The following is a 24,664-nucleotide window of genomic DNA, read 5'->3' on the forward strand; positions in this document are numbered from 1 at the left end:
TATGTAGGTTGAGCTTGGGGCCAGAAGAATCCTGTTTCGACATATTGTGTTTGTGGTGAACCACTACAGTGAGCTACTGACTGCCTTTAGGAATTTGAAGATAGGACTACATGCAGCAGAGTTCTAGCCTGTACAATTTTTCGATCATGTCACTTGAAGCAAAACTGGAGTACTTTACTAATTTGCTGATAGCTTCTAAAGTATGGATGTTAAGTGTGCTGCATCTCTTCTAAAGGGAGGACATGGAAGATTTGATACAATGATTCCTTACTTCAGGGGATCTAAGGAGAATACTCAACAGATATTAATGGAGTATTTGAAAACAACTGGGATCCTCACAGAGGGTCTCAGAGATAAGGCACTAGTGATAGGTATAATTAATATCAACTTGCAACACAAAAAAGGGGTCTGGGGATCCATGTGTCGAACAAGAAGGGACCTGTCCTTAAAAAGCAATAAAATGAACAACCTTCTTCTATGAAGATTTTAAGAAGTCACATGTATCACAAGGGAGAATTCTGTCCAACTGACTTTGGGCCTCATTACAACTTCACGGAACTTGTAATACGGCGGGCAGGATATCCCTCACCTTTGTGGCAGATCAATCACCTCCGCCAAAATCATAATGAGGCCCTTTATTTTGGCTAGTGGAGGATTAAGTGACCAGCTTGAGGATGCGTGTGAGGTTAAATCCCACATGTTAAGAGTCGGTGGGGAGAGCATGCTGCCCTGAGTGTTTAAAAAACCTGTGCTTTTTGGGGGATTTCGAGCTTTGCTAAGACCCTTTCACATTATTTTCAGCTCTGCCCTCCCCACTGTGCCGATCAGCAACAGTCCCATACAGCACTAGTGCTTAGATAACAAATATATGAAGAAGTGTATGAACCCGTGACATCAAATAAGCGAAACCACAACCATTTATTTTTTGCAGTGCAATTTATCAATGTCTTTGATTTTGCCAATACGCTAATATGAAAAAAATAATGTAAAATGCAAAAACAACAGCTGTGATTTATTTTTTACATAATACCATTTAAGGCTACAAATGACTACTTAACTCTTTAACAGCAGTCTTATCAAAAATAGCAATTAAGGGTAACACTGTTTGGTGAGAGGAGACAAAGAACTGCACTATGGACATTGCGCTCTTGGTCAGTGTCTCTTTTCAGTACTTGCACTTGCAGTTTGTTTTCATCTAGGGAGGAAGACTGTAGAGTCATTAACACAACAACTGGAAAATATGGTATGATTTTATCAGCTCTACAGTGAAAAATGTATGGTGTGTTGCCTGATACATGCCACATATCTGAAGAGGCAGGACCTGCAGGCTTTAAATTACTATTTTGTCTCCCTGGGAGAAAAATCATCATTGTGGTTCCCCTCCTGGCTTCAAGCTGTGCATGAAGGAAGAAGCACACTTCAGAACTTGAATATACAGAGTTGATGACTCAAAAGAGTAGACAGTGGCTTGAATTGGACGCACATGTGGTTGACAAATGACCTGTCTGAACTATTCTCCCATGTGTGGGGGTAGAGAGGGTGCCAGGAGGTAATGCATAATCTGACATAAAGGCCCTCATTACAACATCCACGGTAACAAATGCCTACCTCCGTGGCGACAGCCGCCAAAAAACCGTCGCAGTGGCTTTCAGCCGTCCGCCATAATATGACCACAGCTGGATTTCAGGCACAAGAATGGCGGAAATCCTGCTTTGGCCATACTGGCGGATGGCGGTAAGGTGCCGCCAGCTGTATTACGAGAAATCATACGGCCTGGCGGTGTTCTGCTTGCGGGCACTGCTGGCAGTAGCAGCGCCCTGTCCCGTCTCCTTCCAGAGGACCCCCTCAATCCAGGTAAGTTGGGTCTCCGGCAGGGAAAGGGGGTGGGGTGTGTTGTGTGTGTGTGTGTGTGTGTGTGTGTGTGTGTGTGGGGGGGGGGGTCTGTGAATATATTTGTGTTCGTGTAATGCGGGTGTGTTGAGTGTTGAACGTGTGTGTGCATGTGAGTGCGTGTATGTTGTGAAATGTGAATGTGTGTCTGCGTGTATGTTGGGAAGTGTGTGCGGATGTGTCTGCGATTGGATGCATGCATGCGTGTATGTATGAGTGGATGAGTGTGTGTACGCATATGTGTGTGTGTGTGTGTGTGTGTGTGTGTGAAGGGGGCGTAGATGTAGGGGGGGATGGGGCGGTGTTTGGAGAGGTAGGGGGGATCTGGAGAGGTAGGATGGGGAACCCCTATCAGTTACAGGGAAGGGATTTCCTGTCAATGATATGGCCTACCGCCATGGTTTTCGTGGCATTACGAACAACACGAAAACCATGGCGGTAGGCGGGGTCATAATCCCGGCAGGCGGCACAATGGTGGCTGCCGGGCTGGAGATGCATATCTCCAGCCCGGCAGCTGTTACCACCATGGTGGTCGGAGTGGTACATTGGCGGGTTGTCTTCAGCCTACCGTGGCGGTACTATCGCCACATTATCGCTGAGGTCGTAATGACCCCCAATGTGTTGAGACTAGTACCTGGGATTTCATCATGGAATTACTGGTTTTTATGTTGCCCTTGCAGCCTCTTCCATCCCCAGCCTCAGCCTAGGCTTTTGAAACTTGTATTTCCATAGCTGAAGTACCTGGTTTTAAGTACGTAATATGTCAATATAAAATATCCTGAACGTGGTCACTGCACTGCTGTTATATTAGTGTTATGTTATGGGACTTAAAGCAAGTGAAACTGTGTGATGCTTTTGTAAGTTATATGTAACAGTAAAAGCATTTAAGCATAAGAAGTTAAATTCCAGGGACTTTAAAGCAATCATATTACACTTAATATAGCCAGACTTTTATTAACAACAGGAAGCATTTCATGTCTTATTGTTATTACAAAACATCCCATTTTATTTTCACCAAAGAAAATCAAAGAACTGCTATAATTAAGGTATAGCTTAGTAACCTAAAGGTAAACCTTCTAACATCATTGTGGTGTTAAAATAGAAATGGCAGACATGGAGCAAATATTGTTTCCTGGCAGAGGGTTCTACACAGATTACTATTCTGTGAAATGCTTCTTCATCTTAGATGTGGAGTTCAGAATATGTTTTTCAACACTTTACTTCATTTCATTTGCGAAGGCACTTCTATCCCAAACAAATTCAATAACTGTTGACTGGTGAGCCCCCATCCAATATTGCCTCAATCAAGGCTATAATTCATGCCATGACCTGAATCATTTCTGTGAGGAGAAAATTATCCATATTTTGCTGGTCCTAAGTGAGTCATGAGTAATACTGAGTGCCCGTTTGTAGTGCTACATGCACTACGTGCAAGATAAACAATGGTGCAGGGTGTGGACCATTGGCCTCTGCTTCCATTGGCCTTCGCTTCCATTTTGGTTCACGACTCCATTTTGTCGAGTCTGGTTCAGTGCGTAAGGCACTGTTCTGTGTTTTTCCACAAGCTTCGGCAAGCTGAAGGGTGGGGTGTTTTTCTGCTCAACTTCGCTCCATCTGCCTGATACGAAGGGCGCTATTTACATTCCATGAGCTATCAGTTAGAACAACAGGGGGATGCGCCTGTACACAAGGAGGAATGCAAGCTGCCTGTACACAAGGAGGAAGGCAAGCTTCACCTTGGAGCCCTCTCCTGGGAACTTGGCCCGTTCTGAGGAGACGTCTCAAAGGGTGAACAAGGTACCGCCGATTGCACAATTTGTAAAGGAGGGGGTCTTTTTCTAGAAAAGACTCCTGGGCGTTAGTAAATACTATAAAGGTTGGGGGCCTGGATGGACTGGTTTAGGAACTCTCTTCTGGGTTGGACGCAACGCCAGGAGGACTGATTGTCCCGAAAGAGGCTCCCTGTGCCAGCTGATTTGGGTTCCCCGGCTTTGTGTACGGCGGAGGGATGCAGACGCTCTTTTCGGTGAAGCTTTTCAATTTACTAAGTATATTGTGTGTGCGTGCGTAATATGCACTTATTCTTGCAGTCATTTTCATGCTGTTAAGCATTGAAGTATATTGTGTGTGCGTGTATTATATGCACTTACTCTTGCAGTGATTCACAGAGTGCTTATATTCTCACCATTATTCTCATGTTATTCTCTTGATATATATATATGTATATATATTAGTGTGGTTAGTTTTGCCATATGAGAACTTGCCCCTTAAATAAACTTGATTATTTTACTCACTAAGGTGTCTGAGAGTGATTGCTTTACATTGTGCCTTAAAATATCCTGAAGTGCATAGTTTTGATATTCTGAAGAGTAAAGCAACACACCGTTTACTGGTCCTACACATTTTTACTCTAGTTAATGATTACAGAAGATGTTCACCAAAAACAGAATATTGGCTGGCATTTGCCATCCTTCAGGATTGGGCTAAGTCTGGATTCCTGGTCTGGTTGTTATGACCATACTGGGAAAATAGGAGTGGGACAGCGCTGAGAGAAGTAGAGCTGTCTTCTAACTACCTGAAACCTCAGTACAAGTCTTCCAGATGCCACACAGATCCACATGAGGGAAAAAAGGCCACCCATGGTCCATGAGTCATGTAGCCCAGCTGGCACTGACAAATATAAACACAAATAGGCAACATATTATCTGGGTCATGGAGCTGTAGACCTTCCTTTCTGCTTCAGATTGATTGCTTCACCCACCCCATAGGGTCATGAAGATCTTACAGTTCATGACACTGCCACTGGGCCTGTGAACGATTGGCTGAAGCCAGTCGTCTTCATTCTGGAACCACCTATCTTCTACCCCTTTTGGTTCAGAAGATACTGAAATTTAATCCAGTTACCTTTTAAAAATCTTGAAGCATTGGGGTCCAGTGATTTTCCCCCAGATCCATGGATGCCCCTGTTAAAAGACAATCCTGACAACAACAATCCCTTTGAGGTAAGGGTAACTATATACTAATAAGTTGTATTGCACAATCTCCAGTTGCAGGGGATCACAGAACATCCATCCTCATAAATACTGTTTGAGACCTCTCTAATTGGCTACAAACACAGGGATTGTCTCCTGAAATTACCAGCAGTCAACAAAGGCCCCCAATAACCACATATATCACAATGCCATCAATGTTATACACAGAAAGGAATGTTCGCGTGGAAGCTCTCTATGGAGGTTAGTTTGAATTAGTTTTTTCTTTAATCTTGTTAGTTTAAAAGGATTGCCCTCCCCTATTTAAAGTTGATGTTTTTTTCGGTAATTCCTCAAAGTCTTTTTCTGTACAGCTTGAGGTTCCAGCAGAAAATGTAACAAGATTAAAAAAACATTGGAAAATATTTTTTATTTCAGTATGTCTTCTATTCATGCAACTTTTTATTTCATTGACACAAAAGACTTTGGCGATTAACACAATCTGTTTGTCCCTTGATTGTGAGTTAGATTCTTTTTATATATATGGTGTGATGTGCTGACAGTTTAAAGATGCTACAAATGTGCAATGTGGCTACAGGAAAAGAGTGATAGAACACTGACATACAGCCAAATGTATGAAATATTTTAGAGCACGTAAATGGCCTAAACAGAAGAATCAAATGCAACAAGCATTGGCAAAGCTAATAGGCCTCACCTATGCAAGAGCTATTCCCTTTGCCAAGGTGTTTTAGTCATGTTGTATACCAGCTTGGCTGCTTTTCAGCATAGCTAAAGGTTAGTGGCGTATAGAAGACTGACATGGAGTGTCACAGAATGGAACAGCGAAGAGCAGAGTGTCATAGAGTGGAGTGCATAGAGTGTTGTGTACTGGAGTGGCATAAAGTGGAGTCGCATGGTGTACAATGTAGTGGTGTAGAGTAAATTGGCATAAAGTGTTGCAGAATAAAGTGGCATAGAGTGTAGTGGCATGGAGTGCAGCGGCATAGAATTGGATAGTGTACAATGCAGTGTCGTAGAATGCAACGGCGTAGATCAGAGTGTTGCACAGTAGAGTGCAGGGGTTGCAGAGTAGAGTGGCGTAGAGTACAGTAGCGTATAGTGCAGTGGTGCAGAGGATAGTTGCACGGAGTGCAGCAGCATGCAGTGGTGCAGAGTAGAATGGTGCAGAGTAGAGTATAGTGACGTAGAGTGGAGTTATGCAGAGTAGAGTGGTGTTAAGTGCAGTAGTGTAGATTGCACTGGCAAAGAATGCAGTTGTGCAGAGTAGAGTGGCGTAGAGTTTAGTGAGCAGACCAAAGTGTCACAGAGTGCAGTGGTGTAGAGTGGCATAGAGTGGCACTGGAGTATGGTGCAGTGGTGTACATTCAATGATGTAGAACAGAGTGGTGCAGAGTGGAGTGCAGTGGCGGAAAGTATAGTGGCGCAGAGTAGAGTGCAATGGCATAGAGTGGGTTACAGTGGAGTGGAATGATGTAGAGTGTACTGGTTAAGAGTGCTTTGGCGTCAAGTGTTGCAGAGTTTAGTGGCGCAGAGTACAGCAGCATAGAATTCAGTGGCACAGAATGCAGTGGTGTAGATTAGAGTGGTGCATAGTAGAGTATAGTGGTGTAGAGTAGAGTGGCACAGAGTGCAGTGGTGTAGAGTGCAGTGGTGCCGAGTGGCATTGAGTGTAGTGGCAAACAGTGGTGTAGAGTAAAGTGGCGTAGAGTGCAGTGATATAGAGTATAGTGGTATAGAGTGCTGCAGAGTGCAGTGGTGTAGAGAGCAGTAGTGCACAGTAGAGTGGTGGAGAGTGCAGTGTTGCACAGTACAGTGTTGTAGAGTGCCGTAAAATGCAGTGGTGTAGACTAGAGTGGAGCAGAGAGCAGTGGAGTAGACTATAGTGGTGTAGAGTACAGTGGTGTAGAGTAGATTGTTTCAGAGTATAGTGAAGTGGTCTATAGTGGAGTGGTGCAAGATAGAGTGAGGTGGCAGGGTGGAGTGGTCAGGGTAGAGTGCAGTGGCATAAAGTAATGGAGTAAATTGGTGTAGAGTGCAGTGGCATAGACTGTAGTTGTGCAGAGTAGAGTGCTTTGAGGTAGAAGGTATTGGCATATAGTACAGTGGTGAATATTGAAGTATTGCAGTGAGGTGTTGAGTGAAGTGACGTTCAGCGGAATTGTGCAGAGTAGAGTGGAGCTGACTGCAGTGGCAAACAGTGCATTGAAATAAAGTAGAGTGGCGTAGACTGTATTGGCATAGAGTAGAGTGATGCAGAGTTGAGATGTGTAGAGTGAATTGGCGTAAAGTGCAGATGCATAGAATACAGTAGTGCAGAGTGGAGTAGAGTGCAGTGGTGTGTTGTAAAGTACAGTGGTGAATGGTAGAGTGCAGTGGTGTGGAGTATGCATGGTATTGTAGCACACTTCCGTTCCTCCATTCAATTGAAATCACCATTACATATGCAGACATACTGTTTTGATAAAAGTTAGAATTCCACCACGTCAGAACTACCAAAAAATGTGCTTCATTTGGGCTGTTCTAGTTCTGAAATATTTGGACATTTCATTTACAGACATTTAAATGTTGTTGTATGTTATAAAAAAATTACCATCGTACAGCCTTCCTCAAGCACACCCCCAGTAGCCAGCATGATTGTCACATAAATCCTCTCACGTTGAAGTCAGGGAAAGAAAAGTAAACACCTGGAAGATAGCGCCTGACATTTGACCTCTGTCCTTGAATGCACAGCAAATGTGACAAGATAAGAACAAGATTTAAAGGCCTGTTTACAGAAATGGAGCACAGGTGGACGAATACAATTTGATATGGTTTGGGGAAGAAAGCAATGAACTCGAGCTGGGACAGCTTAAAACAAATGGAGCCAGCAAATAGAAAACAAGCAAACGAGTTACAAACAACAGAGCCAATGGTAAACAATGGGTGGAATGCATCACAATGGTATCTCTGTTTACTAGAGTTTTTATATTATTGATCCCCCAGACACTTCAATAGGGTTAATCCTTATTTAGTATAGGAAAGTAACAGCAGGACACGTTCCATGTGGTTGCATTCTCAAACGGTGCTGCTTAAAAAAAAAAATGTTTACGGTTTGTAAATTCATCAGGTCACCTGTGAGCTCACCCCACATGATTCACAAACAGGAAGGTGTCTGTAAATGATCAATACTTTGCAACTGCTATTGTAAGCCACTGCAAGTTAAAATCAGGAGGGGACACCTTCTATTTGAAATTAAGAACGGATCACACCTCATTTAGAGAGTGGGAAAGCCCTTTGAAATATGGGTTTATTGCATTGCCCTTAATACCTACACGTTCAAAAACCAATTAAATGATAAACAAACGTTTGGGTTCACAAAAAATGCAATCACTTTGTTGTATATAATATACTTTTAACGGTTTGTTATACTTATAATTTTATAAAATCCTATTTTGATTTATCACTGGTTGGGTATTAAAATTGAGTGTTATTTCCTGCAACTGAATTTGTAGCCCCTTCCACCACCTACAGAAACATTTGAATGCTAAATTTCTCTATCGCTTGATAATCTTTGCCCAAAGGGAATAACTTGGTTATCCAATTGGAGTGAAATAGTATTAATGCTCATGGACGGAACACCAGTAGTAAACAACAGGAGGGATGGACTGGCTGTAGAGGACATCGGGCATTTTCCAGGGAGGATGGAAGGGTGAGGTCTGGTTTTGCAGCAGTGGAGGGGGGGGGCAGTTTTGTTACTATGGGCTGATTTTGCAGTAGTGCTGAAGTATCGGCACCAGAGCTTAATTTGTGCTTATTGTTTCCGGTGCTGAGCACCGGCACTTATTTTTTAGGGCCAGTGCTTAGTTTTGTTCCTTAAGCATTTGCTGCGAGCAAAAGAAACATTTGGGAAAGACGGAGGAAGAGAAAAATGAAAAAGTGTCACAATGGCAGAGAGCAGAAAGCTACAGGAGTGAGCAGAAGGGGCAGGGAGTGGCTTTAAATAGATTGAAGAGGCCCGAGATGGCTTCAGGATTACGCTGCCTCAGTATTCTGTTCTCGCACATTTAATTGCAGCAGCTGCGTGTTTCAGGGGAGAGCTCTGAGCACCGGTACGTTTGTATTTACAAATTAAGCACTGATCGGCACCCAGTAACAAAAGCAGCAGTGAGTCACACTTGCGTCTGGTTTAACAAAGTTGCCAGTGCTGCTTTGGGTTCCCAGTCCCGCCTTGAACAACAGACCGCACACAGGATACTGCCCAGGCACCTTCAACTGTCCCTGTACTCTTTAAAAAGTCCTAGCAGCTTTTGATACACCTTTAACTATTAGTCGCTGCGAAAAACCACAGTTATCTAAAGTTTCTGAACCTACGGCAAACAGCCGTCTAAAAATTATGAAGTGTCCTGTATGTACTTACATAGGCTCGCCACTGTGAACGTAATCCCATAGAAGTTCTTCGGATAAGTCTGCAAACTTGACTTTTGTCTCTTCATAAAAATCTAGGACTTCTGTTTCTACTTGGTTACCTAAAGAATAATACTGAATTTAGTACCGGAAAAAATTCTCTGGGAAACAACAATATACCACCTTCAAGATGAAATGATTTAACGCACTAAATAAGTAATTCTGATAACTGTTTAAATTCGTCTTCCAATGACTTTAGGTAGGCAAACGTATGAAGCAACACTTGGTGTGGAACAAGAAGGTTCACTGTGTAGTTTTAGTAATGTGGTTAGAAGCAGTGCAAAGAACAGGTCCTGTTAAGTTTTGCGTTGCTAGATAAAGAGTGATGTTTGGCTATTTTAAATTTCTTTTTTTTTATTTTCAAGTGCATATTATTGTAAATATGTCTAGCGTTTTACAATTAACAGTCTTGTCCAGTAAACAAACTAAAATATAGAATGAACTAACTAAAACAAGAGCTCCATAATTGACTATTTGGAAAGATCACATAGATGAACATGTGGCCAGGAAATTATTATAAGTGACTGAGAATGCTGAGAATGTATTGGCTTGATCAGCTATTCACAGAGTGGGAATTACTGCAGGGTCAATGAAAGCTATTATGAACTAGGGCAATGCAACCATCCTTTTATTGGGCTAATGGTTACCTCAATGCAGTAGGCACAAATACGGGTACCGCCAGGTCAAGAAGAGTTTGATTAAACTTTCCATGAGGTTATAATCTCTCAAAACTTGATGTGATTAAGTGGCATCATCAACAATGCAGAGTCAACCTTGTCTACTCAAAAGGCATCACAATTCAATGATGAACTTGGGAAGCTTATGAGTGGGTTAAATGGTTGGAAAGATGACGGATAAAGTCATCAGCTCAGAAATATAAGATGGACTATAAAATTGCTGAAAGGAGTGTTCGCAGGATGTTCATTAGAGTAAAAAACAAAACAGGGAAGAACAATTCTACCTCATTTGAACTATTCAGAGAGCTTACATCCCCTGTCCTCATGCAGATTAGACCATGCACTTCACCCCCTAATGTAAAAGACACTGGCTATTTTTTTTTTTTTTTTTTAGAAGAACCCGGGCAGATTATGGGGAAACAAGGTTAATCTGCTTTGGACATATTGAATACACTAGCCATGCTCTTCAAATGGGAGTCAGTCTCTGAGAAACAATCAAGCAGTTGTTCAGCAAGCCTACACAACACATTTTCTGCATCTCTGTGATACATCTGCCAAAAGAAAAGAAAGCTGCATCACACCCTGATCTGTGTAGTAACATACACTGCCAATACAAACACATTCAAGAAAATAATATGACCGAACTGCCACATTCTCAATACTTAATAGTGTCCAATGGATTCTTTGTCCTTAAGTATACATGTACATCATTAAAGACAAATTATGAGTGACAGTATCAGCAACAACATTTTGAGCATGAGGAACCAAAGGGGCCCAACAGGACACCACAGAAGCAAGAAACTCAATTTTTGCAGTAAAATGACCACTGGCTTCAAATTCACAAATGAAGGCATCAAAATCAAACATGAGAGATGCTCCTAGTGCAACACAAAATATGTTGTTTATGATGTTAAGCCCAGGAAACACACTGTACAAAGGGAAGACCAACCAACAATTAAAAAAAATGAATTGTACAACATAAATCAAGAAATCAATGTTGAACTGAAAAAACTCTGTTTGAAATGCATTTTCTCACTAATGACCATAGGTAGAATGAGCTGAAATTAACTGTTATGGCTGTGCTATGGCTGACTCATTGTGGTCGAAATCTGTAGAGATTACTGTTCATAAAGGAGGCTGAATTGATACTCACTTTCCAAACTGACCTAATGAGCCTAGTGACTTGAAAAACATTAGGCAACCAATTTATGGATTATAGACTTTGGCATCCAATGGGTCAAAATACTTGAATGCTGACCTTTACACCCAAAGTGTGTTTCATATATTTGTTTCACATTTCAGCATCAGAGCTAATTGAGAACTGAAATAATATGACATTCACCAAAAGTAAGTAGAGGCTTCAATAACCCTTACTTAATATAAAATGTCTTCACATGTATAAACTATTAAGCCATAAACTGATTGACTGGAAAGAAACATCCTTCTCCTTTTATTAAGTTCATGTTAGAGCCAATATAGACAGTTACTATTTTCACTAAGTTGGACCAAAGAAGAGACTATAGTCTATTTCTACATAAATGAGGGAGCAATGCCTTGAGAACTGAATTTGACCCAACCATATACAAAGGCATGCCCTTTGGGCTTTATAATACAGCAGCCACCTTCCAAAATTGTGATAACAAGATTCTGAGAAACAATATTGACATTGGTGTGTTAGTTTATATTGACAGCATCTTGATTTTCTCTCAAAATCTGAAAGGAACTGACTAGATGGCATATGACAAGTGAGTAAGTCTAATAAGATAGACAGTACACCACTTATTGTTGTGAGTATCCTTCCCTTTATTTAGATAAAAGCTATGTAATTAATAAATAATTATAACTAAGAAAACATTAAATACCTATCAAGAATTAGAACTTCATCCAAAAATTAATCTTTCAGTCAGGAATTTTATGAAATTTCAAGCTAAGAGAATCGCTACCTTGAAACATTCAAAGCCAGCGCAATGTAAGAAGAAACGGAACGAATATGGTATCAAAATCATGGCCGTACTGAAATGGCTTATGTTATACTTCCTGGGCACAGCGCGGAGCAATTTTTTCCTTATCAGCAGAGTTCTTGTACATAGTAGAATGAAGTGTCTGTGAGTCAGTCAAATAATTCATTGAGCTCAGGCTGTTCCAGAAATCCTCACATTCAATTTATTTTTAACACTTGCCGAATGTAGGGAAAACCACTGAATTTTTAGGGAATCTTTATTTGCCAAAAGTTTAGAAATTGATCTTCGGTAAAAGGACCCCACATGATTTATCCAAAGCCTTGCTAGGTAAAGGCTTTAGGGGGTTTTCTTACTCAGAACTGTGCAAACACAATTCTAGCCATAAAGCTTCCATAGTTGTAACATAGGTTACAGAAAGCTGTTTTCAATCCTTTGTAGCTTTGTTGCCTTTTTAAAACCCCACAATACTGCACCATACCTAGTGGTGGCTGCCCCTTTAATTGTATATACTTCCAGAATATGCTTTATTGAGGAACCACTAAAACCGCTTATGAATTGCAGGAAGGCTCCTATGTTCTGGCTCATTATGGGCATCCTTTTTAGGGGGATGAGGGGAGCGCAAAGCACTCCAATCCCTGCTGTAATCTCTTTGAGCGTCTAACCACGCCCATGTCACGTTGGTCACTTTAATTGGTTCTTGGGCTTACCTTTTAATATCCGCTTGCTTTTCATTTGTGAAAGGCATGCATACGTCATGCCTTTCTCTGGTGTTTAGCCCACCTACACAGCACAGGTAAACTAATGAAAACATTGTTTCCGGACTACTTTATCTTTTTATTGTCTACGCAGTGCGATCGCGCTGCGGTTTACATAGCGCAATCACGCTCGGTATTTCCGTTTTCAATTTCAGCACGATTGCACTTCATTTTACATAGCGCGATTGCGCTGCATTTTTTTTTCTTTTAATTTGTGTGGCAAGAAAAGTCCGGTTAGGAGTTAACAATGCTAATAGCTCTAACTCAAGCAAATGTGAGACCGGTTGCATTGCAAATGCTTGTTTTATATTTGCTTTGTATGAGACAATTTGTGGTCAAATCAAAGGCCTCGATAGATAAAAGGATTCACTTGTTCCAAAGTGGGTTCATTAACCTGGAATTCATTTTTGAGTTTGATTTTCAGGAGCATAAATTAATTTGATTTTCAGGACCATAAATATTGTTTTAATGATAGTAATAGTTCGTTTTTTAAATTTACAATAGCATTCAAAATTCCTCAACAAATGGACATTGCAACTTCGGTTTGTGCCAGGAATAGGCTGTTGTCTGCAAAGAGGAGTAATGGAACTTTCTCTTCTTGTATTGTTGGTATGTCTAAGTTCAGATTGGTGAGGATCCTTCTCACATCGTTCATATACAGACTGAATAATGTGGGCGCGCTAGCATGCAATCACTTGTTTTGGAGTGGGAAATCCAATGTGCAGCTCTCCTTTGTTCCAGGTCTGACTCTGGCTTTATAATGGAAGTATTGTAATACAGCCAGGAGGTTTTCCAGTATACCTTGGATCTTCAGTGGTGTGCAGAAAAGGGATCTGTCGACCAAGTGAAATGCTGTTTAGAGATTGACCAATCTATAGTGCGTACTCCTTTCCTGAAGCCAGCCTGCAGACTGGATAACAACTGATCTCCTTTGGCCCAATCTTGTTACAGTTTAGAAGTAGTTTGCTATAAATTTTCTCAACTCCATCCAGCAGTGAAATCAGGTGATAGTCCAGGGATTTAAGCAAGATCCTTTTATTTGATGATGGAACTATAATTGCTGAACGCACGTCCCCACACTTAAGTATTATAGAAGAGATCTGCGGGGATTATATCTGGTCTACGTGTTTTTTGCAGACTGTGGCTGCATATTGCAATGCTCACATCTTCCTTAGTGAATTCTTAATTCTGCAGTCAGATTAGAATACTAATCCATGCACAGCTCTTTTCCATTGTCAGACACTGCATTAGTAGCTTCCTGGTATAATGAGAAGGGTTGAATCCAATCAGCAAGGACGGACTCCCAGATCCACAGCCCCATCTTACTAGTTCTCAAACATGCTCGAATCTTTCGGCCTTGTGGCATTTTTGACCATGCCCCAAGCTTTATATTGGATGTTTCTCCTTTACTTTGATGGATGATTTATAGCTTTTCTTAGGTCTTTAAAGGACGTATTTCCTCACAAATCCAGCTAGCTGTTTTAAGACTTTCATTAATGCATGTTTTTTAAGTGAAACAATTATAATACCATTGTAAATTATGCATGATTTCACAGATTTTGTATTCATGACTTCTTTTGATGGTAGCTGGGATAAAAATCTCAATGTTCCCACAAAAGCATAAATTACTCCTATGTCCGGATCTTCTCTAGACTGATATTTTCACAATATTTCCTCCTAAAAGTCTTGGTCAAGTTATAGTTATTTATCCTATGACAGTTTCGTTGCCATTTAACTTTCCTCCGACTGTATTTTACTGCCAGGTTAGAAGATGTCAGATGAAACACCATTTTGATAGTTCGAAATTTGAAACCATGTGGCATACGGTTTGGAGTTAATGGATCATATTCACTTTCAATTTTTGTTTCGACACGCATATCAGTTACAAAGTGCCAAGACTCAATATTAATAAAAATGTAGTCTATGAAGCTGGTCTAAAGACTCTAAAAGTTCTCTTTGCAGAGATATTGGATGGTGTTCACCCACTAAGACCACTGAAACCGGATATTGCCATCGTTGAGGCAAGTAACTGGCCTTCTGTAGTATTCCTGAATTCATCTGTTGAGAACTCCAAGACACCCCATACAGAATCCCCGTTTATAGAATCAGGATCGATCATCATTTTATGCAGCTTAGCATTAAAGTCTCCACAGACCAATATTATTTTTGGTTTGGTTTTACTTCCACGCACTTTGGTTGCTGACAAGAGTTTTAATCACTGCTGATTAATAACAGACACTTTTTTATGCTGGGAAGAATACTGACATTATAAGTGTCTAGAGTCAGGATACTGCTTATTGTGATAGGCTGTAGACTGTTATTGATGGAATGACTCACTTCCGTGTTTTCTAAGAGAGTGTAAGGAAATGCCTCCTTGGCATGGTTGCCCCCTGACTTTTTGCCTTTGCTGATGCTATGTTTACAATTGAAAGTGTGCTGAGGCCTGCTAACCAGGCCCCAGCACCAGTGTTCTTTCCCTAACCTGTACTTTTGTATCCACAATTGGCAGACCCTGGCATCCAGATAAGTCCCTTGTAACTGGTACTTCTAGTACCAAGGGCCCTGATGCCAAGGAAGGTCTCTGAGGGCTGCAGCATGTCTTATGCCACCCTGGAGACCTCTCACTCAGCACAGACACACTGCTTGCCAGCTTGTGTGTGCTAGTGAGGACAAAACGAGTAAGTCGACATGGCACTCCCCTCAGGGTGCCATGCCAGCCTCTCACTGCCTATGCAGTATAGGTAAGCCACCCCTCTAGCAGGCCTTACAGCCCTAAGGCAGGGTGCACTATACCATAGGTGAGGGTACCAGTGCATGAGCATGGTGCCCCTACAGTGTCTAAACAAAACCTTAGACATTGTAAGTGCAGGGTAGCCATAAGAGTATATGGTCTGGGAGTCTGTCAAACACGAACTCCACAGCACCATAATGGCTACACTGAAAACTGGGAAGTTTGGTATCAAACTTCTCAGCACAATAAATGCACACTGATGCCAGTGTACATTTTATTGTAAAATACACCCCAGAGGGCACCTTAGAGGTGCCCCCTGAAACTTAACCGACTGTCTGTGTAGGCTGACTAGTTCCAGCAGCCTGCCACACCAGAGACATGTTGCTGGCCCCATGGGGAGAGTGCCTTTGTCACTCTGAGGCCAGTAACAAAGCCTGCACTGGGTGGAGATGCTAACACCTCCCCCAGGCAGGAGCTGTGACACCTGGCGGTGAGCCTCAAAGGCTCACCCCTTTGTCACAGCCCAGCAGGGCACTCCAGCTTAGTGGAGTTGCCCGCCCCCTCCGGCCACGGCCCCCACTTTTGGCGGCAAGGCTGGAGGGAACAAAGAAAGCAACAAGGAGGAGTCACTGGCCAGTCAGGACAGCCCCTAAGGTGTCCTGAGCTGAAGTGACTCTAACTTTTAGAAATCCTCCATCTTGCAGATGGAGGATTCCCCCAATAGGGTTAGGAATGTGACCCCCTCCCCTTGGGAGGAGGCACAAAGAGGGTGTACCCACCCTCAGGGCTAGTAGCCATTGGCTACTAACCCCCCAGACCTAAACACGCCCTTAAATTTAGTATTTAAGGGCTACCCTGAACCCTAGAAAATTAGATTCCTGCAACTACAAGAAGAAGGACTGCCCAGCTGAAAACCCCTGCAGCGGAAGACCAGAAGACGACAACTGCCTTGGCTCCAGAAACTCACCGGCCTGTCTCCTGCCTTCCAAAGATCCTGCTCCAGCGACGCCTTCCGAAGGGACCAGCGACCTCGACATCCTCTGAGGACTGCCCCTGCTTCGAAAAGACAAGAAACTCCTGAGGACAGCGGACCTGCTCCAAGAAAAGCTGCAACTTTGTTTCCAGCAGCTTTAAAGAACCCTGCAAGCTCCCCGCAAGAAGCGTGAGACTTGCAACACTGCACCCGGCGACCCCGACTCGGCTGGTGGCGATCCAACACCTCAGGAGGGACCCCAGGACTACTCTGATACTGTGAGTACCAAAACCTGTCCCCCCTGAGCCCCCACAGCGCCGCCTGCAGAGGGAATCCCGAGGCTTCCCCTGACCGCGACTCTTTGAACCTAAAGTCCCGACGCCTGGGAGAGACCCTGCACCCGCAGCCCCCAGGACCTGAAGGACCGGACTTTCACTGGAGAAGTGACCCCCAGGAGTCCCTCTCCCTTGCCCAAGTGGAGGTTTCCCCGAGGAATCCCCCCCTTGCCTGCCTGCAGCGCTGAAGAGATCCCGAGATCTCTCATAGACTAACATTGCGAACCCGACGCTTGTTTCTACACTGCACCCGGCCGCCCCCGCGCTGCTGAGGGTGAAATTTCTGTGTGGGCTTGTGTCCCCCCCGGTGCCCTACAAAACCCCCCTGGTCTGCCCTCCGAAGACGCGGGTACTTACCTGCAAGCAGACCGGAACCGGGGCACCCCCTTCTCTCCATTCTAGCCTATGGGTTTTGGGCACCACTTTGAACTCTGCACCTGACCGGCCCTGAGCTGCTGGTGTGGTGACTTTGGGGCTGCTCTGAACCCCCAACGGTGGGCTACCTTGGACCAAGAACTGAACCCTGTAAGTGTCCTACTTACCTGGTAAAACTAACAAAAACTTATCTCCCCCAGGAACTGTGAAAATTGCACTAAGTGTCCACTTTTAAAACAGCTATTTGTCAATAACTTGAAAAGTATACATGCAATTTTGATGATTGGAAGTTCCTAAAGTACTTACCTGCAATACCTTTCGAATGAGATATTACATGTAGAATTTGAACCTGTGGTTCTTAAAATAAACTAAGAAAAGATATTTTTCTATATAAAAACCTATTGGCTGGATTTGTCTCTGAGTGTGTGTACCTCATTTATTGTCGATGTGTATGTACAACAAATGCTTAACACTACTCCTTGGATAAGCCTACTGCTCGACCACACTACCACAAAATAGAGCATTAGTATTATCTATTTTTACCACTATTCTACCTCTAAGGGGAACCCTTGGACTCTGTGCATGCTATTCCTTACTTTGAAATAGCACATACAGAGCCAACTTCCTACATTGGTGGCAGCGGTGGGATACAAGACTTTGCATTTGCTGGACTACTCAGCCAATACCTGATCACACGACAAATTCCAAAATTGTCATTAGAAATTGATTTTTGCAATTTGAAAAGTTTTCTAAATTCTTAAAAGACCTGCTAGGGCCTTGTGTTAGATCCTGTTTAGCATTTCTTTTAGAGTTTAAAAGTTTGTAAAAGTTTGAATTAGATTCTAGAACCAGTTGTAGATTCTTAAAAAGTATTCCAACTTTTAGAAGCAAAATGTCTAGCACAGATGTGACTGTGGTGGAACTCGACACCACACCTTACCTCCATCTTAAGATGAGGGAGCTAAGGTCACTCTGTAAAATAAAGAAAATAACAATGGGCCCCAAACCTACCAAAATACAGCTCCAGGAGCTTTTGGCAGAGTTTGAAAAGGCCAACCCCTCTGAGGGTGGCAACTCAGAGGAAGAGGATAGTGACTTGGAGGAAAATTCCCCCCTACCAATCCTATCTAGGGAGAACAGGGTCCCTCAAACCCTGACTCCAAAAATAATAGTCAGAGATGCTGGTTCCCTCGCAGGAGAGACCAACACCTCTGAAATCACTGAGGATAGCCCCAGTGAAGAGGACATCCAGTTAGCCAGGATGGCCAAAAGATTGGCTTTGGAAAGACAGATCCTAGCCATAGAGAGGGAAAGACAAGAGATGGGCCTAGGACCCATCAATGGTGGCAGCAACATAAATAGGGTCAGAGATTCTCCTGACATGTTGAAAATCCCCAAAGGGATTGTAACTAAATATGAAGATGGTGATGACATCACCAAATGGTTCACAGCTTTTGAGAGGGCTTGTGTAACCAGAAAAGTGAACAGATCTCACTGGGGTGCTCTCCTTTGGGAAATGTTCACAGGAAAGTGTAGGGATAGACTCCTCACACTCTCTGGACAAGATGCAGAATCTTATGACCTCATGAAGGGTACCCTGATTGAGGGCTTTGGATTCTCCACTGAGGAGTACAGGATTAGGTTCAGGGGGGCTCAAAAATCCTCGAGCCAGACCTGGGTTGACTTTGTTGACTACTCAGTGAAAACACTAGATGGTTGGATTCAAGGCAGTGGTGTAAGTAATTATGATGGGCTGTACAATTTATTTGTGAAAGAACACCTGTTAAGTAATTGTTTCAATGATAAACTGCATCAGCATCTGGTAGACCTAGGACCAATTTCTCCCCAAGAATTGGGAAAGAAGGCGGACCATTGGGTCAAGACAAGGGTGTCCAAGACTTCAACAGGGGGTGACCAAAAGAAAGGGGTCACAAAGACTCCCCAGGGGAAGGGTGATGAGACAACCAAAACTAAAAATAGTAAAGAGTCTTCTACAGGCCCCCAAAAACCTGCACAGGAGGGTGGGCCCAGAGCCTCTTCACAAAACAATGGGTACAAGGGTAAAAACTTTGATCCCAAAAAGGCCTGGTGTCATAGCTGTAAACAGCATGGACACCAAACTGGAGACAAGGCCTGTCCCAAGAAAGGTTCCACTCCAAACTCCCATCCAGGTAACACTGGTATGGCTAGTCTCCAAGTGGGATCAACAGTGTGCCCAGAGCAAATCAGGGTCCACACTGAAGCTACTCTAGTTTCTGAGGGTGGGGTGGATTTAGCCACACTAGCTGTCTGGCCGCCTAACATGCAAAAATACAGACAGCAACTCTTAATTAATGGGACTAGAATAGAGGGCCTGAGGGATACAGGTGCCAGTGTCACCATGGTGACAGAGAAACTGGTTTCCCCTGGCCAATACCTGACTGGAAAAACTTACACAGTCACCAACGCTGACAATCAGAAAAAAGTACATCCCATGGCAATGGTTACTTTAGAATGGGGAGGGGTCAATGGCCTGAAACAGGTGGTGGTCTCCTCAAATATCCCAGTGGACTGTCTGCTTGGAAATGACCTGGAGTCCTCAGCATGGGCTGAGGTAGAACTAAAAACCCATGCAGCAATGCTGGGTATCCCTGAACTGGTGTGTGTGAAAACAAGAGCACAGTGCAAGGCACAGGGTGAACAAGTAGAGCTGGAGTCTGGAAGAATGGCCCAGCCTACCAAGAGAACAGGAAAGTCAGTTGGGAAACCAACTGCAACACAGCAAAAGAAAGGGAACCTCTCTTCTCAGGAAGAAGTTCTGCCCTCTGAGGGAACTGAGCCTTTGGAGCTTGAACCTTATCAGGTTGAGCTCTTGGGCCCAGGGGGACCCTCAAGGGAGGAGCTGTGTAAGGGACAAGAAACCTGTCCCTCTCTTGAAGGCCTTAGGCAGCAAGCTGCTGAAGAGTCCAAAGGCAAGAAAAATGGAACGCATAGGGTCTATTGGGAAGATGGACTCCTGTACACTGAGGCCAGAGACCCCAAACCTGGTGCCACTAGGAGAGTGGTAGTGCCTCAGCTGTTCAGGAAGTTCATCCTAACATTGGCCCATGACATTCCCCTTGCTGGACATTTGGGACAAACCAAGACGTGGGAGAGGTTAGTCAACCACTTCTACTGGCCCAATATGTCCAACATGGTTAAGGAGTTTTGCCTCTCCTGCCCCACCTGTCAAGCCAGTGGTAAGACAGGTGGGCATCCAAAGGCCCCCCTCATTCCACTTCCAGTGGTGGGGGTGCCCTTTGAAAGAGTGGGTGTGGACATAGTTGGTCCACTAGAACCTCCCACAGCCTCAGGAAATATGTATATCCTGGTAGTAGTGGATCATGCTACCAGGTACCCTGAAGCTATTCCCCTTAGGTCGACTACTGCCCCTGCAGTAGCCAAGGCCCTCATTGGTATCTTTACCAGAGTGGGTTTCCCTAAGGAGGTGGTGTCTGACAGAGGTACCAACTTCATGTCAGCATACCTAAAGCACATGTGGAATGAGTGTGGAGTGACTTATAAATTCACTACACCATACCATCCACAAACTAATGGCTTGGTTGAGAGATTCAACAAGACATTAAAAGGCATGATCATGGGGCTCCCAGAAAAGCTCAAAAGGAGATGGGATGTCCTCTTGCCATGTCTGCTTTTCGCTTACAGAGAGGTGCCACAGAAGGGAGTAGGATTCTCACCCTTTGAACTTCTGTTTGGTCATCCTGTAAGGGGACCACTTGCCCTTGTTAAAGAAGGCTGGGAGAGACCTCTCCATGAGCCTAAACAGGACATAGTGGACTATGTACTTGGCCTTCGCTCTAGAATGGCAGAGTACATGGAAAAGGCAACCAAAAACCTTGAGGCCAGCCAACAGCTCCAGAAGTTTTGGTATGACCAAAAGGCTGCACTGGTTGAGTTCCAACCAGGGCAGAAAGTCTGGGTTCTGGAGCCTGTGGCTCCCAGGGCACTCCAGGACAAATGGAGTGGCCCTTACCCAGTACTAGAGAGGAAGAGTCAGGTCACCTACTTGGTGGACCTGGGCACAAGCAGGAGCCCCAAGAGGGTGATCCATGTAAACCGCCTTAAGCTCTTCCACGACAGGGCTGATGTCAATCTGTTGATGGTAACAGATGAGGATCAGGAGGCAGAGAGTGAACCTCTCCCTGATCTTCTGTCATCAGACCCAAAAGATGGTACAGTAGATGGAGTGATCTACTCAGACACCCTCTCTGGCCAACAGCAAGCTGATTGTAGGAGAGTCCTACAACAGTTTCCTGAACTCTTCTCCTTAACCCCTGGTCAGACACACCTGTGTACCCATGATGTGGACACAGGAGACAGCATGCCTGTCAAGAACAAAATCTTTAGACAGTCTGACCATGTTAAGGAAAGCATCAAGGTGGAAGTCCACAAGATGCTGGAATTGGGAGTAATTGAGCGCTCTGACAGCCCCTGGGCTAGCCCAGTGGTCTTAGTCCCCAAACCTCACACCAAAGATGGAAAGAAAGAGATGAGGTTTTGTGTGGACTACAGAGGGCTCAATTCTGTCACCAAGACAGATGCCCATCCAATTCCAAGAGCTGATGAGCTCATTGATAAATTAGGTGCTGCCAAATTTCTAAGTACCTTTGACTTGACAGCAGGGTACTGGCAAATAAAAATGGCACCTGGAGCAAAAGAAAAGACAGCATTCTCCACCCCTGATGGGCATTATCAGTTTACTGTTATGCCCTTTGGTTTAAAGAATGCCCCTGCCACCTTCCAAAGGTTGGTGAATCAAGTCCTTGCTGGCTTGGAGTCCTTTAGCACAGCTTATCTTGATGATATTGCTGTCTTTAGCTCCACCTGGCAGGATCACCTGGTCCACCTGAAGAAGGTTTTGAAGGCCCTGCAATCTGCAGGCCTCTCTATCAAGGCATCCAAATGCCAGATAGGGCAGGGAACTGTGGTTTACTTGGGCCACCTTGTAGGTGGAGGCCAAGTTCAGCCACTCCAACCCAAGATCCAGACTATTCTGGACTGGGTAGCTCCAAAAACCCAGACTCAAGTCAGGGCATTCCTTGGCTTGACTGGGTATCACAGGAGGTTTGTGAAGGGATATGGATCCATTGTGACAGCCCTCACTGAACTCACCTCCAAGAAAATGCCCAAGAAAGTGAACTGGACTGTGGAATGCCAACAGGCCTTTGACACCCTGAAACAAGCAATGTGCTCAGCACCAGTTCTAAAAGCTCCAGATTATTCTAAGCAGTTCATTGTGCAGACTGATGCCTCTGAACATGGGATAGGGGCAGTTTTGTCCCAAACAAATGATGATGGCCTTGACCAGCCTGTTGCTTTCATTAGCAGGAGGTTACTCCCCAGGGAGCAGCGTTGGAGTGCCATTGAGAGGGAGGCCTTTGCTGTGGTTTGGTCCCTGAAGAAGCTGAGACCATACCTCTTTGGGACTCACTTCCTAGTTCAAACTGACCACAGACCTCTCAAATGGCTGATGCAAATGAAAGGTGAAAATCCTAAACTGTTGAGGTGGTCCATCTCCCTACAGGGAATGGACTTTATAGTGGAACACAGACCTGGGACTGCCCATGCCAATGCAGATGGCCTTTCCAGGTTCTTCCACTTAGAAAATGAAGACTCTCTTGGGAAAGGTTAGTCTCATCCTCTTTCGTTTGGGGGGGGGTTGTGTAAGGAAATGCCTCCTTGGCATGGTTGCCCCCTGACTTTTTGCCTTTGCTGATGCTATGTTTACAATTGAAAGTGTGCTGAGGCCTGCTAACCAGGCCCCAGCACCAGTGTTCTTTCCCTAACCTGTACTTTTGTATCCACAATTGGCAGACCCTGGCATCCAGATAAGTCCCTTGTAACTGGTACTTCTAGTACCAAGGGCCCTGATGCCAAGGAAGGTCTCTGAGGGCTGCAGCATGTCTTATGCCACCCTGGAGACCTCTCACTCAGCACAGACACACTGCTTGCCAGCTTGTGTGTGCTAGTGAGGACAAAACGAGTAAGTCGACATGGCACTCCCCTCAGGGTGCCATGCCAGCCTCTCACTGCCTATGCAGTATAGGTAAGCCACCCCTCTAGCAGGCCTTACAGCCCTAAGGCAGGGTGCACTATACCATAGGTGAGGGTACCAGTGCATGAGCATGGTGCCCCTACAGTGTCTAAACAAAACCTTAGACATTGTAAGTGCAGGGTAGCCATAAGAGTATATGGTCTGGGAGTCTGTCAAACACGAACTCCACAGCACCATAATGGCTACACTGAAAACTGGGAAGTTTGGTATTAAACTTCTCAGCACAATAAATGCACACTGATGCCAGTGTACATTTTATTGTAAAATACACCCCAGAGGGCACCTTAGAGGTGCCCCCTGAAACTTAACCGACTGTCTGTGTAGGCTGACTAGTTCCAGCAGCCTGCCACACCAGAGACATGTTGCTGGCCCCATGGGGAGAGTGCCTTTGTCACTCTGAGGCCAGTAACAAAGCCTGCACTGGGTGGAGATGCTAACACCTCCCCCAGGCAGGAGCTGTGACACCTGGCGGTGAGCCTCAAAGGCTCACCCCTTTGTCACAGCCCAGCAGGGCACTCCAGCTTAGTGGAGTTGCCCGCCCCCTCCGGCCACGGCCCCCACTTTTGGCGGCAAGGCTGGAGGGAACAAAGAAAGCAACAAGGAGGAGTCACTGGCCAGTCAGGACAGCCCCTAAGGTGTCCTGAGCTGAAGTGACTCTAACTTTTAGAAATCCTCCATCTTGCAGATGGAGGATTCCCCCAATAGGGTTAGGAATGTGACCCCCTCCCCTTGGGAGGAGGCACAAAGAGGGTGTACCCACCCTCAGGGCTAGTAGCCATTGGCTACTAACCCCCCAGACCTAAACACGCCCTTAAATTTAGTATTTAAGGGCTACCCTGAACCCTAGAAAATTAGATTCCTGCAACTACAAGAAGAAGGACTGCCCAGCTGAAAACCCCTGCAGCGGAAGACCAGAAGACGACAACTGCCTTGGCTCCAGAAACTCACCGGCCTGTCTCCTGCCTTCCAAAGATCCTGCTCCAGCGACGCCTTCCGAAGGGACCAGCGACCTCGACATCCTCTGAGGACTGCCCCTGCTTCGAAAAGACAAGAAACTCCCGAGGACAGCGGACCTGCTCCAAGAAAAGCTGCAACTTTGTTTCCAGCAGCTTTAAAGAACCCTGCAAGCTCCCCGCAAGAAGCGTGAGACTTGCAACACTGCACCCGGCGACCCCGACTCGGCTGGTGGCGATCCAACACCTCAGGAGGGACCCCAGGACTACTCTGATACTGTGAGTACCAAAACCTGTCCCCCCTGAGCCCCCACAGCGCCGCCTGCAGAGGGAATCCCGAGGCTTCCCCTGACCGCGACTCTTTGAACCTAAAGTCCCGACGCCTGGGAGAGACCCTGCACCCGCAGCCCCCAGGACCTGAAGGACCGGACTTTCACTGGAGAAGTGACCCCCAGGAGTCCCTCTCCCTTGCCCAAGTGGAGGTTTC

General features: G+C 44.7%; 1 protein-coding gene across 2 annotated transcripts in view; it reads right to left on the reverse strand.

The window, feature by feature from the left end:
- The window catches only part of ASMTL (acetylserotonin O-methyltransferase like), a 291,907-nt gene that overhangs the window by 136,740 nt on the left and 130,503 nt on the right, over positions 1-24,664 (reverse strand). For both annotated transcript variants that reach the window (XM_069204555.1, XM_069204554.1), the window contains exon 7: positions 9,277-9,385. In XM_069204555.1, the coding sequence (XP_069060656.1) occupies positions 9,277-9,385 (109 nt within the window). The remainder of the gene's footprint in view (positions 1-9,276; positions 9,386-24,664) is intronic.

The sequence above is a fragment of the Pleurodeles waltl genome, chromosome 8 (assembly GCF_031143425.1).
Source record: "Pleurodeles waltl isolate 20211129_DDA chromosome 8, aPleWal1.hap1.20221129, whole genome shotgun sequence".
Taxonomy (NCBI): domain Eukaryota; kingdom Metazoa; phylum Chordata; class Amphibia; order Caudata; family Salamandridae; genus Pleurodeles; species Pleurodeles waltl.